General features: G+C 44.4%; 1 protein-coding gene across 3 annotated transcripts in view; it reads right to left on the bottom strand.

Annotated features, from left to right (window-relative positions):
- Positions 1 to 834: 834 nt before the first annotated feature.
- Positions 835 to 14,913, bottom strand: part of EML3 (EMAP like 3) — a 49,134-nt gene continuing 35,055 nt past the window's right edge. For all 3 annotated transcript variants that reach the window (XM_087705196.1, XM_087705197.1, XM_087705198.1), the window contains exons 12-24: positions 14,763 to 14,858; positions 14,185 to 14,319; positions 12,563 to 12,701; positions 12,317 to 12,468; positions 11,491 to 11,616; positions 9,865 to 9,996; positions 8,524 to 8,591; positions 8,255 to 8,343; positions 7,219 to 7,316; positions 4,710 to 4,797; positions 3,689 to 3,787; positions 2,865 to 2,995; positions 835 to 1,847 (exon numbers count right to left, since the gene is read on the bottom strand). In XM_087705196.1, coding sequence (XP_087561322.1) covers positions 1,656 to 1,847; positions 2,865 to 2,995; positions 3,689 to 3,787; positions 4,710 to 4,797; positions 7,219 to 7,316; positions 8,255 to 8,343; positions 8,524 to 8,591; positions 9,865 to 9,996; positions 11,491 to 11,616; positions 12,317 to 12,468; positions 12,563 to 12,701; positions 14,185 to 14,319; positions 14,763 to 14,858 — 1,545 coding nt within the window. In that variant the 3' untranslated portion in view covers positions 835 to 1,655. The remainder of the gene's footprint in view (positions 1,848 to 2,864; positions 2,996 to 3,688; positions 3,788 to 4,709; positions 4,798 to 7,218; positions 7,317 to 8,254; positions 8,344 to 8,523; positions 8,592 to 9,864; positions 9,997 to 11,490; positions 11,617 to 12,316; positions 12,469 to 12,562; positions 12,702 to 14,184; positions 14,320 to 14,762; positions 14,859 to 14,913) is intronic.

Here is a 14,913-nt window from a genome sequence, read left to right as displayed (position 1 = left end):
GCTGGCTGGGGGATTCTGTGAGTGGAAGTCCACCCATCTTAAAGCCTGCTGGCTGGGGGATTTGGGGAGTTGAAGTCCATCTGTCTTAAAGCATGCTAGCTAGGGGATTCTGGGAAGTGAAGTCCACCCATTTTAAAGTAAAGAATGCGGCCGTGCGAGCGATTGTGGGTGCACCTCGCTTCACCCACATAACACCTATCCTCCGCGAGCTGCACTGGCTACCTGTCGATCTCCGGGTACGCTTCAAGGTGCTACTTGTCACCCATAAAGCCCTACATGGTAGTGGATCTGGGTACTTGAGAGACCGCCTACTGCCAATTACCTCCACGCGACCTATTAGATCTCATCGATTAGGCCTCCTCCGAGTTCCATCTGCCGGTCAATGCCGACTGGCAACTACGCGGAGGAGAGCCTTCTCGGTGGTAGCTCCGACCCTATGGAACAATCTCCCCGTGGAGATTCGTACCCTCACCACCCTCCAGACCTTCTGCACAGCCCTCAGAATCTGGCTATCCCGTCAGGCCTGGGGCTAAGACTGTAACTCGCCCGAATGGTATGAATGTTGTGTTTTTAATTATGTATTGTCTTATATGTTAAAAGTTTGTCTCCCCCTCCCTTTTGGGTTGTGAGCCGCCCTGAGTCCCCCCAGGGAAAAGGGCGGCATACAAATAAACTTCTACAATCTACAATCTACTTGGAATAGGGACTACCTGAACGGGGAGAAAGCAGCGATTCAGTGCCCCTTGTTAGGTAAGCTTCCCATTGGGAGAGCAAGTGCGTTGAAGCGTTGTGAGAGTGTTGTTGGAGAACACACAAACCAGCATACAGAGACACTGCAGTTTAAATAGGCTTTTACTTCCATGGAAATGGAGGTATCAGAGTCCATCAAACAGTCCAAGTCATTCACAGATAAGACAGTCAGTCATCAATGTCTTTTAGTTAAGGGATAATCCAAATAACAGTCCATAATCATACAGTCCGGTACTCAAAAGTTTGCTAGCAGTTGCAAAACTTACAATAGCTCACGGCACTTTCTAACAGCCAGCTTCCAAAACACTCAGATCAGATCAGCCCAGCATCTAACAGAGAGAGCTAACAGTCATTCCGGCTCCCTCTTATGGCTGATTGAGGAAACAGCAACCAATCACATTTTACAGTATGATTTAAAGAAACAGGTATAGCATTGTTACATGATTTATATATTGCCAACCCAACCGTTAGATCGTAATCCTAACACCCCTGTCTCCTCTTAGGCTTTGAAAATCCAGAATATTTTTTTGAGGCCTGTACAGAGCAAAAGCCGAGCAAAGCCCGGGGCCAAATTTTGGCTCTTTAACCTGCTTGCTGTCTGTCTCAGCAGCCTCTCCCATCATCCCAGCCCACCACAAGGTGGTGCTGTTTCACGCAAACGCATTTTATTGCGCGCGGCGGGTGGTTTGGCCTGGTGCACCCAACCCCACTTTGCTGCTGCCCCTCACCTTGGGTTAATAATAAGCAAACGACGACACGGTTAGCTAACGGAAAGGAGGCCAAAATCGTTTCTTTTTAAAAAGGGATCCTCCGATCACCGACGCTGGAGGATCACTCCCAGCATTTCCCCACCCGCGAGGACTCGGTCGCCATCCTGGAATGTTTGCGTCCGGATTTCGGCAGCTTCAGGTGCTGGAGCCGGCTTCGTACGAGGAAACGGAGGACAGGGAGCGGCTGGCCGGAGGGCTTCCCCCCAGCATGCGCCATTGGAAGATGCTGGTGTCCTTGCCCCCCATGGAAATGAGGTGGCCGTCGTCGTGGGTGAAGCGGACATTGGTGACATGGCTGCCGTGGCCGGTGTAGACGTGACTTGGTGCCTGCAGAAAATCGGGGATGTGGGGGGGTCGAGAGGAGACATTTAGAAATCACGCTGTTTGATCGGAAAACCCCACAGTGCAGTAGGATTCTCCTGTCAATCTTAATTTGGAGGGCAAAAAAAGGCAGAGATAAATTTCACTTTGCCATTCATTTCGTGACCATTCTACCCTCAGAACGACGCCGTAGGGCACTGCACGTCAGAACAACGAGACACAAGGACATCCCTCTGCTAAACAACGAATTCCCACCACACTATCAAACTATCTAGAAAGGCAGCCATCATCATCATCATCTTCTTTTAAAGACCCCGTAATCCCTTGCCGGGTGGAGTCTGGGCAACAGAATGGAGGCAAAGGTTCACTGGCCGGATGCCTTTCCTGTTGCCAGAGCGGAGTTTTGTTCGGCAGATAATATTCTCATCGTGCCCAGAGAGAGAGAGAAATATGGACCCGGAAAGCAGGCCACACCTACAGAAGAGGTTCCAAAATTTTTTGAAACCCACCACTGGTCCTTGGATATGATTATTCTACACTATCGTGCTCATATTTATAAAACTCAATGAAAGGTAAGGATGACTACTGCGTTTGTGGTGCAATCAGACCATTGCGTGTGTTGAAGTTGTTTTAACGCAAACCAAAGATGCCTTTTAAAAAACACGTTTACATCATATCCTTATTCATGCCAGTGTTGTGTGTGAGGTAATTTAAGGTGGTTCTGACAAGTGTCGTCGGCATCTTCATATCCGGTCACATGGGCGGCAAGCCACTCCCATCCGGTCACATGGGCGGCAAGCCACTCCCACAAAGGAGGCCACACCCACAGAGTAGGTTCGAACAATTTTTGAAACCCACCACTGGAACGGTTGTAAGCCGAGGACTTGCCTGTAGACATACAATTTGTTTGAAGGAGCTTCTTTCAAGGGTAAGAACCATCCAACAAGGCCCCGGCGTTACCTCCCAACCCAAATATGGGTTCATTCTTCTGCCCCCCTTCTTCCTCACTGCCCGCCCTCCTACCTTGGGCTTGGCACACGGATATTGGAAGAGATGAACTTTGCAAAAATCGTCGGCGACGGCCACTACCCGCTCGTGGTGAGACCGGCACAGGGAGTTGATATCGGTGCCATCCGAGCCGTCCGGCCAGACCCCTGAGTTTGGGAGGTTAGAGAAGAAAGAGGACAAGCGGGAGGGAGGTTAATTGGACCGAATCGATTATAATCAAGATGACGTGAAGGGTTGATACCACTTTATCAAGCCTTGGTGAGGCCACACTTGGAATACGGCATCCAGTTTTGGTCTCCACGGTGTAAAAAAAATGTGGAGACTCTAGAAAGAGAGCCGAGAAGAGCAACCAAGAGGATTAGGGGAGGCTAAAACATAGGAAGAACGGTTGCAGGAATTGGGAATGTCTAGTTTGATGAAAAGAAGGACTAGGGGAGACATGATAGCAGTCTTCCGATATCTCAGGGGCTGCCCCAAAGAAGAGGGAGTCAAGCTGTTCTCCAAAGCACCTGAAGGCAGGACAAGAAGCAATGGGTGGAAACTAATCAAGGAGAGAAGCAACTTAGAACTAAGGAGGAATTTCCTGACAGTTAGAACAATGAATCAGTGGAACAACTTGCCTCCAGAAGTTGTGAAGGCTCCAACACTGGATGTTTTTAAGAAGATGTTGGACATCCATTTGTCTGAAGTGGTGTAAGGTTTCCTGCCTAAGCAGGGGGTTGGACTAGAAGACCTCTAAGGTCCCTTCGAACTCTATTGTATTTGTGATGCCTGCCCACTCTGGGAGATTCTGGTCCACTGACAAAACCCCAAACGTAAAAAGAAATTAAAATAGTTACCAAAAACGTGGAAACCCAGCACGCAGGTATAGGAGGCCCACTCTCGGTCCCTGTTGTCAAACCGATTTCGTACTAGTTTGCAGCCTTTGGCCACTTCCCCTGAAACAAAAATCACTTCTATTGTTATTACTATTGGTTGGTTAGTTTCTCTCCCACCTTCATTTATTTATTTATTTCAAATAACTCAAGGTGCTAGACCTACTTAAGGCACTTTCCTCCAAATTTTCCCCATGACGACAACCCTGTGGGATGAGTGGCTGAGAGGGAGGGATTGGTCCAAGGTCCACCCAGCTGACTTTCATGGCTAAGGCGGGACTGGAATTCCCAGTCTCCTGGTGATTGGCCCAAAATCACCTAGCTGACTTTTGTAGCTAAATTGGAACTGGAACTCCCAGTCTCCTGGTGATTGGCCCAAAATCACCTACCTGGCTTTTGTAGCTACTGTAAAGTGGGACTAGAACTCCCAGTCTCCTGGTGATTGGCCCAAAATCACCTAGCTGTCTTTTGTAGCTAAATTGGAACTGGAACTCCCAGTCTCCTGATGATTGGCCCAAAAATCACCTAGCTGACTTTTGTAACTAAATTGGGACTAGAACTCCCAATCTCCTGGTGGTTGGCCCAAAATCACCTAGCTGGCTTTTGTAGCTAAATTGGGACTAGAACTCCCAGTCTCCTGGTGGTTGGCCCTAAATCACCCACCTGGCTTTTGTAGCTACTGTAAAGTGGGACTAGAACTCCCAGTCTCCTGGTGATTGTCCCAAAATCACCTAGCTGATTTTTCTAACTAAAGTGGGACTAGAACTCCCAGTCTCCTGGTGATTGGCCCAGTCACCCAGTTGGCTTTCATGCCAAAGGCAGAACTAGAACTCACATCTCCTGGTTTGTACGTAGCATGGTGCCCTCCCCACTAGATCAACTCTCTTGATATGTGTGTGTGTGTGTGTGTGTGTGTGTGTGTGTGTGTGTGTGTGTGTGTTTGTGAGAATAAAGCCAGCAGTCGCATTTTTAAAAGTAAACTCACAATACAAAATTTCATAATCTCCAGAATTGGACATGATGAATTTCCCATCCTTGGACCAATCCAGATGTGTGATGAAACTGGAGTGTCCCTGAAATGAGAGGGGGGGGGGAAGAGCAAACTTTTTATTGTGACTATCAAAGACATTGATTATCTGACACTTTCAGAGTGGCAAGACAAGAACGGATAAGAAAAAAGCAGAATCGGGCCAAAAATGCAAAAATAAATAAATTAAAAACATGCTTTCACATGCTTATAGCAGTTTACTAAACCGTAACTCTCCTTTCGGGCTAAGATAGAACGAAGGTTACATTTTCCCCTTAAGTTGACAGAATAATTTTATTTTCTTTCATCTGGTGTTTTTAATTGGCTTTTTTTGAATGGCTTTTAAAAATAAATCTCTGTGGGTTTTTTTTTATGCTTGTCAGTGGCCCAGAGTTATTTGATTTAAGATGAGTGGCCATAATAATTTGCATAATAAATAAACCACCAAACTCCCAGGAGGAAATTCCTGATGTCTTTCTTTCTTTCTTTCTTTCTTTCTTTCTTTCTTTCTTTCTTTCTTTCTTTCTTTCTTTCCACCGCCCAAATTAACCATCCTCTCTGGCTTGTTCTATCGACTGTGTTTTCCTGAAAATAAGACAGGGTCTTATTTTCTTTTGACCCCCGAAATAAGTGCTTGGCCTTATTTTCGAGGAGGTATTATTATTATTATTTTATTAAAAAGTTTTAATAAATTTTATAATGATTTTATGTATACTTGATAGAGGATTGGTGATATAATGTATAACGTTAAGAACCTATTACAATGATATCTTGTTGTTGATAAATAATTTTAATAAGGGAATAATTGAAAATTGGTATATATATGTAGCGACTATTTAGAATATTTTGTTGAAAAATGAAGGAATAAGATTTCTGTTTGAATGTATGATGTACAAGGATAATAATGAACATAAGCATACCTGATAGTTGATTGATGGAATTATGCATGATTGAAAATAGTGATATACAAATACAAAAGCTTGGTAAAAAAAAAATTTCTATCACAAGGGGATTATATAAAAGTATACTGTTATCAAATAGACAATCGAGAATGTAAGGGAATTATGATTCATTGGGAAAAATAATAATACTAATTGTAATTGAACATATACTGTATAATGAAAGTGAGGTATTTAGTAATACTAGGTGAAAAATCTGAGATGGTAAATGTTATTCGAGAATACGGATGTTAAAACACCTGTAACCAAACGACATGCTGTATGTGGTGATGCTTTTTTTTTGTTCTGTTTTTTTTTCCTATTGTTGTGTGTATGTGTTGTCTATGTAATGAAAATTAAAATTTATATTAAAAAAAAAGTTTTAATAAATTTTACAATCGTTACCTTTCCCCTTCCCTCCCTCCCCCCCCCCCAATCCCACATCCCTTTCCCCCCTCCCCCCCAAAGCAAATGAAGGGTATAAACATTTAACAATCATACACTAAAATAAACTAACTAACTTTAGCATCGTACAATCACTTGCACTTTAACTCCCCTTTTGTAAAGCTAACTTTAGATAAAATTCTAACATTCCTTGTACCTTCATTCATAAGAGCCAACGTGGCACAGTGGTTAAATGCAGCACTGCAGGCTACCTCAGCTGACTGCAGTTCTGCAGTTCGGCTGTTCAAATCTCACTGGCTCAGGGTTGACTCAGCCTTCCATCCTTCCGAGGTGGGTGAAATGAGGACCCAGACTGTGGGGGCAATATGCCGACTCTGTAAACCGCTTAGAGAGGGCTGAAAGCCCTATGAAGCGGTATATAAGTCTAACTGCTATTGCTATTGCGATAGATAGATAGATAGATAGATAGATAGATAGATAGATAGATAGATAGATGATAGATAGATAGATGATAGATAGGTAGATAGGTAGGTAGGTAGGTAGGTAGGTAGATAGATAGATAGATAGATAGATAGATAGATAGATAGATAGATGATAGATCGATCGATCGATCGATCGATCGATCGATAGATGATAGATATAGGTAGATAGGTAGATAGGTAGGTAGGTAGGTAGGTAGGTAGGTAGGTAGGTAGATAGATAGATAGATAGATAGATAGATAGATAGATAGATAGATAGATAGATAGATAGATAGATAGATAGATAGATAGATAGATAGATAGATATAGGTCCCAGATTGTTGTTGGGGGCAATATGCTGACTCTGTAAACCGCTTAGAGAGGGCTGAAAGCCCTATGAAGCGGTATATAAGTCGAACTGCTATTGCTATTGCTATAAGCTAGTTGAAAATTTTTAGTCCCATATTTATTTTGAATAGAGGTCTTATTATTTTTGGGGTGCAGGAGGCGGCGAGCGGGGTCACCTCCTGGCTGCTGCTGTGTGGCAATATTTTCTGGGAGGGCTTATTTTAGCGCATGCGCTCAAAAGCCCAACAGGGCTTATTCTCCGGGGGGAGGCGTTATTTTCGGGGAAACACGGTACGTTCCTTGCCCTTCAAGCTCACCGTGCAGCGGCCAAAACGAGTATATTTATGCTCTTTCTCTTCCACACTATATATATAGATGAAGTTGTCATGGGAACCGATGGCCAAAAACTCTCCATCTACCATAAAAAAAAAGAGAGATTAAAAAAAACAACAACCCACATTTAAATTAGGAAGGAGAAGGGAAGTCGGCTATTTCTACCAGCAAAGGAATTGTGATCAGTGGTGGGTTTCTACCAGTTTGGACCGGGTCGGCAGAACTGATAGTAGCTGGGCAGCCTGGGTCTCTGGAACCAGCAGCGACCCAGGCAGAAGGGGGGGTTCCTACCAGTTCGCACCTATTCGGTAGAACCGGTTCGTCAAATCTACCGAACCGGTTAGAAGAGGTTCCCCCAGTGGACCCGGAAAGCAGGGAAAAGCAGGGTGGGAAAAGGAATCGAAGGAGGGAAGCAAAGGGAGAAATAGAGAAGGAAGAAGGGAGGAAGGAAGGAGGGAGTATGGATGTAATGGAGGGAGGGAGGGAGGGAAGAGGGATAGAAGGAGGGAAGCAAAGGGAGAAATAGAGAAGGAAGAAGGGAGGAAGGAAGGAGGGAGTATGGATGTAATGGAGGGAGGGAGGGAAGAGGGATAGAAGGAGGGAAGCAAAGGGAGAAATAGAGACGGAAGAAGGGAGGAAGGAAGAAAGGAAGGAGGGAGTATGGATTTAATGGAGGGAGGGAGGGTGGGAAAAGGAATGAAGGAGGGAAGGAAAGGGAGAAATAGAGAAGGAAGGAAGGGGGCGAGGAAGGAAGGAAGGAATAGGGATGTAATGAAGAGAGGGACAAGAAAAGGAAGGAAGGAAGGAAGGAAGGAAGGAAGGAAGGAAGGAAGGAAGGAAGGACATCCGAAGACTACTAAAGAAAGCAATTATATTTAAATAAGCAGGCCACTTCACTCCCCCAAGCACTGCTGATGTCACCTAGGCTGGTAATGAAACGTCTGCAGGAAAACGGCCAAGTTCAGAGAATACCAAGAACTCAACAAACAGGAAAAGATCAAAAGAAAACTGAAATCTCACCTGGGGAGTAACGTACGACAGACAGCTGCTCGTTTCCGTCCGTGTAGCTGGACAACACCTGTCGTGTTTCAGTGTCCAGCACCAGCCACCTGAGAGAGAGATAAAAAGGGCCTTTTATAAATTTGATTTTGCCAAACGTCTTTTTCCCACCCAAGGTTTTAGCGGCTATGGAAAATGTGAAATCCATTCCAGCCCAGCTGGGACCAAGAGGAAGGGTCACCAACCCTGCTGAGTCCCATGGTGGGTGCCCAGCGAGGGGGGGTACTTACCGTCCAGTGCTAAGTCCCACAGTCACCACTTTCCCACTGGGGTGGAAATCAGCGCAGAGTCCCGTTTCCTGGGGATTGAAAGAGAGAGAGAAAGAGGAGAGAGAGAGAGAGAGACAGAGAGACAGAGCGACAGAGGAGAGAGACACAGAGAGAGAGGAGAGAGAGAGAGGAGAGAGAGAGACAGAGGAAAAGGAGAGAGAGAAAGAGAGGAGAGACAGGAAGAGAGAGAGAAAGAGGAGAGAGACAGAGAGAGGAGAGAGAGGAGAGAGAGACAGAAAGTGACAGAGATGAGAGAGACAGAGAGAGAGGAGAGAGAGAGACAGAAAGAGAGAGAGAGAAAAAGGAGAGAGAAAGAGAGGAGAGTGAGACAGGAAGAGAGAGAAAGAGGAGAGAGAGGAGAGAGAGACAGGAGAAAGAGATAGAGAGACAGAGGAGAGAGACAGAAAGAGAGGAGAGAGAGACAGAAAGAGAGAGAGAAAGAAGAGAGAGGAGATAAAGATAGAGAGACAGAGAGAGGAGAGAGAGAGAGAGGAGAGAGAGACAGAAAGAGAGTGACAGAGAAGAGAAAGAGAGTGACAGAGAGGAGAGAAAAAGAGTGACAGAGAGGAGAGAGACAGAAAGAGAGAGAGAGAAAAAGGAGAGAGGAGAGAGAGACAGGAAGAGAGAAAGAGAGAGAGAGGAGAGAGAGAGAAAGAGGAGAGAGGAGAGAGAAAGAGATAGAGAGACAGAGAGAGGAGAGAGAGAAAGAGAGAGAAAGAAGAGAGAGGAGATAAAGATAGAGAGACAGAGAGAGGAGAGAGAGAGGGGGGAGAGAGACAGAAAGAGAGTGACAGAGAGGAGAGAGAAAGAGAGAGACAGAGAAAGGAGAGAGACAGACAGACAGACAGACAGACAGAGACAGACAAAAAACAGAGACAGAGACAGAGAGAGACAGAGAGATATATGTAATATTTCTTCCCACCAGATAGTAAAGATAATGGTAAAGGTTCCCCTCGCACAGATGTGCTAGCCATTCCCAACTCTAGGGGGCGGTGCTCATCTCCGTTTCAAAGCCGAAGAGCCAGCGCTGTCCGAAGACGTCTCCGTGGTCATGTGGCCGGCATGACTCAACGCCGAAGGCGCACGGAACGCTGTTCCCTTCCCACCAAAGGTGGTTCCTATTTTTCTACTTGCATTTTTTACCTGCTTTCGAACTGCTAGGTTGGCAGAAGCTGGGACAAGTCACGGGAGCTCATTCCGTTACGCAGCGCTAGGGATTCGAACCGCCCAACTGCCGACCTTTCTGATCGACAAGCTCAGCGGACTGCACCACCGCGTTCCCCCTCCCACCAGATCCAGTACCTCTAAGGTGAGGCTCCAAGCCATCATATGTTCGCTACCATCCCACAGGCAGAGTTGCTTGTCGTAGCCACAAGTCACGAAAAGGTTCCGGGAGGGGTGAGTCCCCAGGCCCCAGAGCTCGTCTGTGTGGCCCTACAGAGGAAGAGGACTGAGTTGCAGCCGAGAGAGTTTGGCCAGTCTTCAAGAAAACAAGGACTAAGGGGAGACAGGATAGCAGTGTCCCGATATCTCAGGAGCTGCCCCAAAGAAGAGGGAGTCAAGCTATTCTCCAAAGCACCCGAAGGCAGGACAAGAAGCAATGGGTGGAAACTAATCAAGGAGAGAAGCAACTTAGAACTAAGGAGGAATTTCCTGACAGTTAGAACAATTAATCAGTGGAACAGAAGTTGCCTCCAGAAGTTGTGAATGCCCCAACACTGGAAGACTTTAAGAAGATGTTGGATAGTCACTTGTCTGAAACGGTATAGGATGGTTCTCCTGCTTGAGCAGGGGGCTGGACTAGAAGATCTCCAAGGTCCCTTCCAGCTCATTCCGTTCTATTTTCCATTCTATTCTCTCATTTTTCATTCTTAATTCTACTCTACTCTATTCTTTCATTCTTAATTCTATTCTATTCTCTCCTCTCCTCTTTCATTCTTTTTCTACTCTATTCTATTCTTTCATTCTTAATTCTATTCTATTTTCTTCTCTCTTCTTTCATTCTTTATTCTACTCTATTCGATTCTTTTATTCTTAATTCCATTCTATTCTCTCCTCTTCTCTCTTCTTTCATTCTCTACTCTATTCTTTCATTCTTAATTCTATTCTATTCTCTCCTTTTATCTCTTCTTTTATTCTTTATTCTATTCTACTCTACTCTATTCTTTCATTCTTAATTCTATTCTATTCTCCTCTCTTTCATTCTTTATTCTACTCTGTTCTTTCATTCTTAATTCTATTCTATTCATTCCTTTTCTCTTCTTTCATTCTCTACTCTACTCTATTCTTTCATTCTTAATTCTATTCTATTCTCTCCTCTTTTCTCTTTTTATTCTTTATTCTATTCTATTCTACTCTACTCTATTTTTTATTCTTTATTCTATCCTCTCCTTTTCTCTTTTTTCATTCTTTTTCTATTCTACTCTATATTCTTTCATTCTTAATTCTATTCTATTCTATCATTTCTTCTCTTCTTTCATTCTTTTTCTACTCTATTCTATTCTTTCATTCTTTATTCTATTCTATTCTCTCCTCTCTTCTTTCATTCTTTATTCTACTCTATATTCTCTTCTTTCATTCTTTATTCTATTCTCTCTCCTCTCTTTTTTCATTCTTCATTCTACTCTACTCTATTTGATTCTTTCATTCTTAATTCTATTCTATTCTCTCCTCCCCTCTTCTTTCATTCCCTACTCTACTCTATTCTTTCAGTCTTTATTCTATTCTATTCTCTCCTCTCTTTTTTCATTCTTCATTCTACTCCTCTACTCTTTCATTCTTAATTCTATTCTATTCTCTCCTCTCTTCTTTTATTCTTTATTCTACTCTGTTCGATTCTTTCATTCTTAATTCTCTTCTCTATATTCTATTCTAAAGTGGGAGGTAGGAGAAGGTGCTAGGAGGGTTGGCTTTGGGGCGTCTGCTCACCTGGATGATGGGTTTGAAGCCCTCGGCCAAACTGCCGCGTAGCAGGGCGTTGCGTGTGGTCCCCACCAAAAGCTCCCCGCTCTGGCCCTCCGCGATGGTGCGCACGGCACCGAATTGCTCCGGTATCTGAGCCGAAAGTTTAAAAAAATAGCTAAAAATGAGAATAGGTACAAATGTGCAAACCCACCCAGCCCATTTTTTTAAAAAAAAGATGGACGGGTGTTTCCCTCCCAATCAGCAAGATGGACATTAAAGTGTGCCACGTCTATTTGGACGGTCTCGATTGCCATGGTCATTAAGTGAGTCTCCTGCAAACTCCACTCCCCTTTCGCTCCTCTTTTATTTCCTCTGGGAGGGGCCATTCACCGTCCACCTGTGGCCTTACTCCCAAGTCAACCCCTGTTCTTTAGCTGTTCCCTTCTTCGGCCACTTTCCGCATGCGCACACTGGGAACAGGCTCCAGCTGTTCTTCTGCCTCACTGATGTCTGACTCCGAAGGCAGCTGATAACTGTCCGACGGCCCTGGCCCCCCTCTCTGCCTCCGACACAGACCCCTCCTCAGAGCCTTCCCCAGAGTCAGGCTCCTCCCCAACCCTCCTCACTCTCCGAATCTACTGCCACCTCTGCCGGTCAGCCACAACACTAGTATTCATAACTTTGTTTCCCTGAACTGGACCACCTCAAAGGGCTAACAATCCCCTTCTGAGCCTTCGCAAGGCTCTAGTCCTCATTAGCGAGGGGGAAAAAATATGCCAAGCAACTTGTGCTGAGGTGCCCCTCCTGAAGTCTGTTTCCCACCACCACCACCACACACAAACACGCTTACCTCCACCTCCTGCAGGACAGTGAGGAGGGGGCTCCACTGAACCAAACGCCGGTCTTTGCCACCCCCGCTCAGCACGGAGCCATCACGGCACAGACAGAGGCAGAAGATGCTTCCCTCGTGAGCGTGGGTTTGCTTGCTGATCTGATAGGTCTCTGCGAGAGGAAAGAAAGACGAGCCCACAATCGCCATCCAAACGTCCATCTTCCCCATCCGGACGGCCGTCCCGGCTTCCCCCGTCCGGCCTACCTTTCGCCCCCTTGCCCAGCGTGCGAATGTCGGCCGCCGCCCTGGCCCAGGTCAGGATGTTGCCTTCGGAATCTCCGGTGAGGACGTCCCCGTTGGTGTCGAACACAAAGCACTGGATGAATTTGGGCTTCTTGTATTTCTGGGAAGGGAAACCGAGGGGGAAGAGGGTGGTACCGCAGGAAAGGTGGGTCGAACGGACTTCCTACGGAACCAATTTGGTCTGGCGATTTAAGGCGCCAGGCTAGAGACCAGGTAACGGTGAATTCTAGCCCCACCTTAGACGGGAATGATGACTGGGTGACTTTGGACTAATCGCCAGGAGATGGTGAGTTCTAATCCTGCCTTACACAGGATTAAGCTGGCGGGGGGACTTTGAGCCAATCACTAGGAGACAGTGAATTCTAGTACCACCTTAGGCAGGGAAGCTTCCTGAGTGAATTTGGACCAGACTCCAGGAGATGGTGAATTCTAGTCTGATCTTAAGCGTGAAATGTGGCTGGATGATTTTTGCACCAATCACCAGGAGATGGCGAATTCTAGTTCCACCTTAGGCATGAAAGCGGACTGGGTGACTTTGGGCCAGGCATTAGGAAATGGTGAGTTTTAGTCCTGCCTTAGGCACAAAATCAATCAGTTGTCTGTCTGTTTATCTCTAATCAATCAATCAATCAATCAATCAATCAATCAATCAATCAATCAATCAATCAATCTACCCACCTACTTACCTACCTGTTTATCTTTATACTATATTTATAGTATATCTATCTATCTATCTATCTATCTATCTATCTATCTATCTATCTATCTATCTATCTATCTATCTATCTATCTATATCTAACTATCTATCTATCTATCTAACTATTTTATCTTTATACTATATCTAGTATCTATATATCTTTATCTTTATATGTTTATATCTATCTATCTATCTATCTATCTATCTATCTATCTCTTTATACTATATCTAGAATATCTCTATATATCTTATCTATATATCTATCATCTATCTATCATCTATCTATCTATCTATCTATCTATCTATCTATCTATCTATCTATCTATCTATCTATCACTTTATCTTTATGCCATATCTAAAATATCTGTATCTTATCTATCTATCTATCTATCTATCTATCTATCTATCTATCTATCTATCTATCTATCTATCATCTATCTATCTATCTATCTATCTATCTATCTATCATCTATATACTATATCTAGTATCTCTATATATCTTTATATATTTATATCTATCAATCAATCTATCTACTGTATCTATCTCTTTATCTTTATGCTATATCAAGAATATCTATCTATCTCTTTATCGTTATACTATATCTAGAGTCTATATATCTGTCTTTATCTATCTATCTATCTATCTATCTATCTATCTATCTATCTATCTCTTTATATTATTAGTATCTCTATATAGCTTTATCTTTATATAGTTATATCTATCATCTATCTATCTATCTATCTATCTATCTATCTATCTATCTATCTATCTATCTATCTATCTATCTCTTTATCTTTATACTATATCTAGAGTCTATATATCTTTATCTTTATCTCTCTCTCTCTCTCTCTCTCCATCCATCCATCCATCCAAGATTCTTTTACCCCAAAGATCCCCTGTTTCTTGGTTAAGCTGCTTCCCACCCAGGTCCAGAAATAGACGTGGGATTTTCCAGCGGTGATGATGTTGCTACTGTCTTGGGGATTAAACTCCACCATCAGGACGGATTCGTTGGTGCTCTGGATAGGAAAAGGAAGAGAGAGAAAAAAAGGTCTTTCTCACACCATCGATGGGATCTCTCAATCGATGGGATCCATCAGGATTCATTCACGTGTGCGCAACGGATGGATCCCCCAGGATCAAAATCCCAATTCGCGGGTGCAGCCGTCATGCTTGCAAACATAGGCCGTCCTCGGTTACGGCTGCAATTGAGCCCACTGCTAAGCGAGACAGTTGTTAAGGGAGTTTTTGCCCCGTTTTATGACCGTTCTTGTCACTGTGGCTAAGTGGATCCCCACGGTTAAGTTAGTGACACGGTCGTTCAATGAATCTGGCTTCCCCATTGACTTTGCTGGTTAGATATGCTTCCATTCCTACATGCTCCTCCCACTTAAAAAAATCCAAACATCTGCCTTACAAGCCAGTAAGAGCCATCCCACATCTGGCTTTTTCCACCTCTCACCTTGATTTCGGCTTGCTTGGTGCCGCGGACACAATCCCACACGGAGAGCATGTGTTCATTGGACTCATCGATCACACACAGGTAGGCGCCCTCGTCCTGATTGGGGTGGGGGGAGGGAAAGAACGGCAGGTCAGGTTGGAATAGTGTGCGG

This window comes from Thamnophis sirtalis, unplaced genomic scaffold (genome assembly GCF_051295495.1).
Source record: "Thamnophis sirtalis isolate CommonGarterSnake01/CBP01778 unplaced genomic scaffold, rThaSir2_p1.2 scaffold_2, whole genome shotgun sequence".
Classification (NCBI taxonomy): Eukaryota; Metazoa; Chordata; class Lepidosauria; order Squamata; family Natricidae; genus Thamnophis; species Thamnophis sirtalis.
The sequence above is the reverse complement of the archived record's forward strand: the minus strand, read 5'-3'. Positions and strand labels throughout refer to the sequence as shown.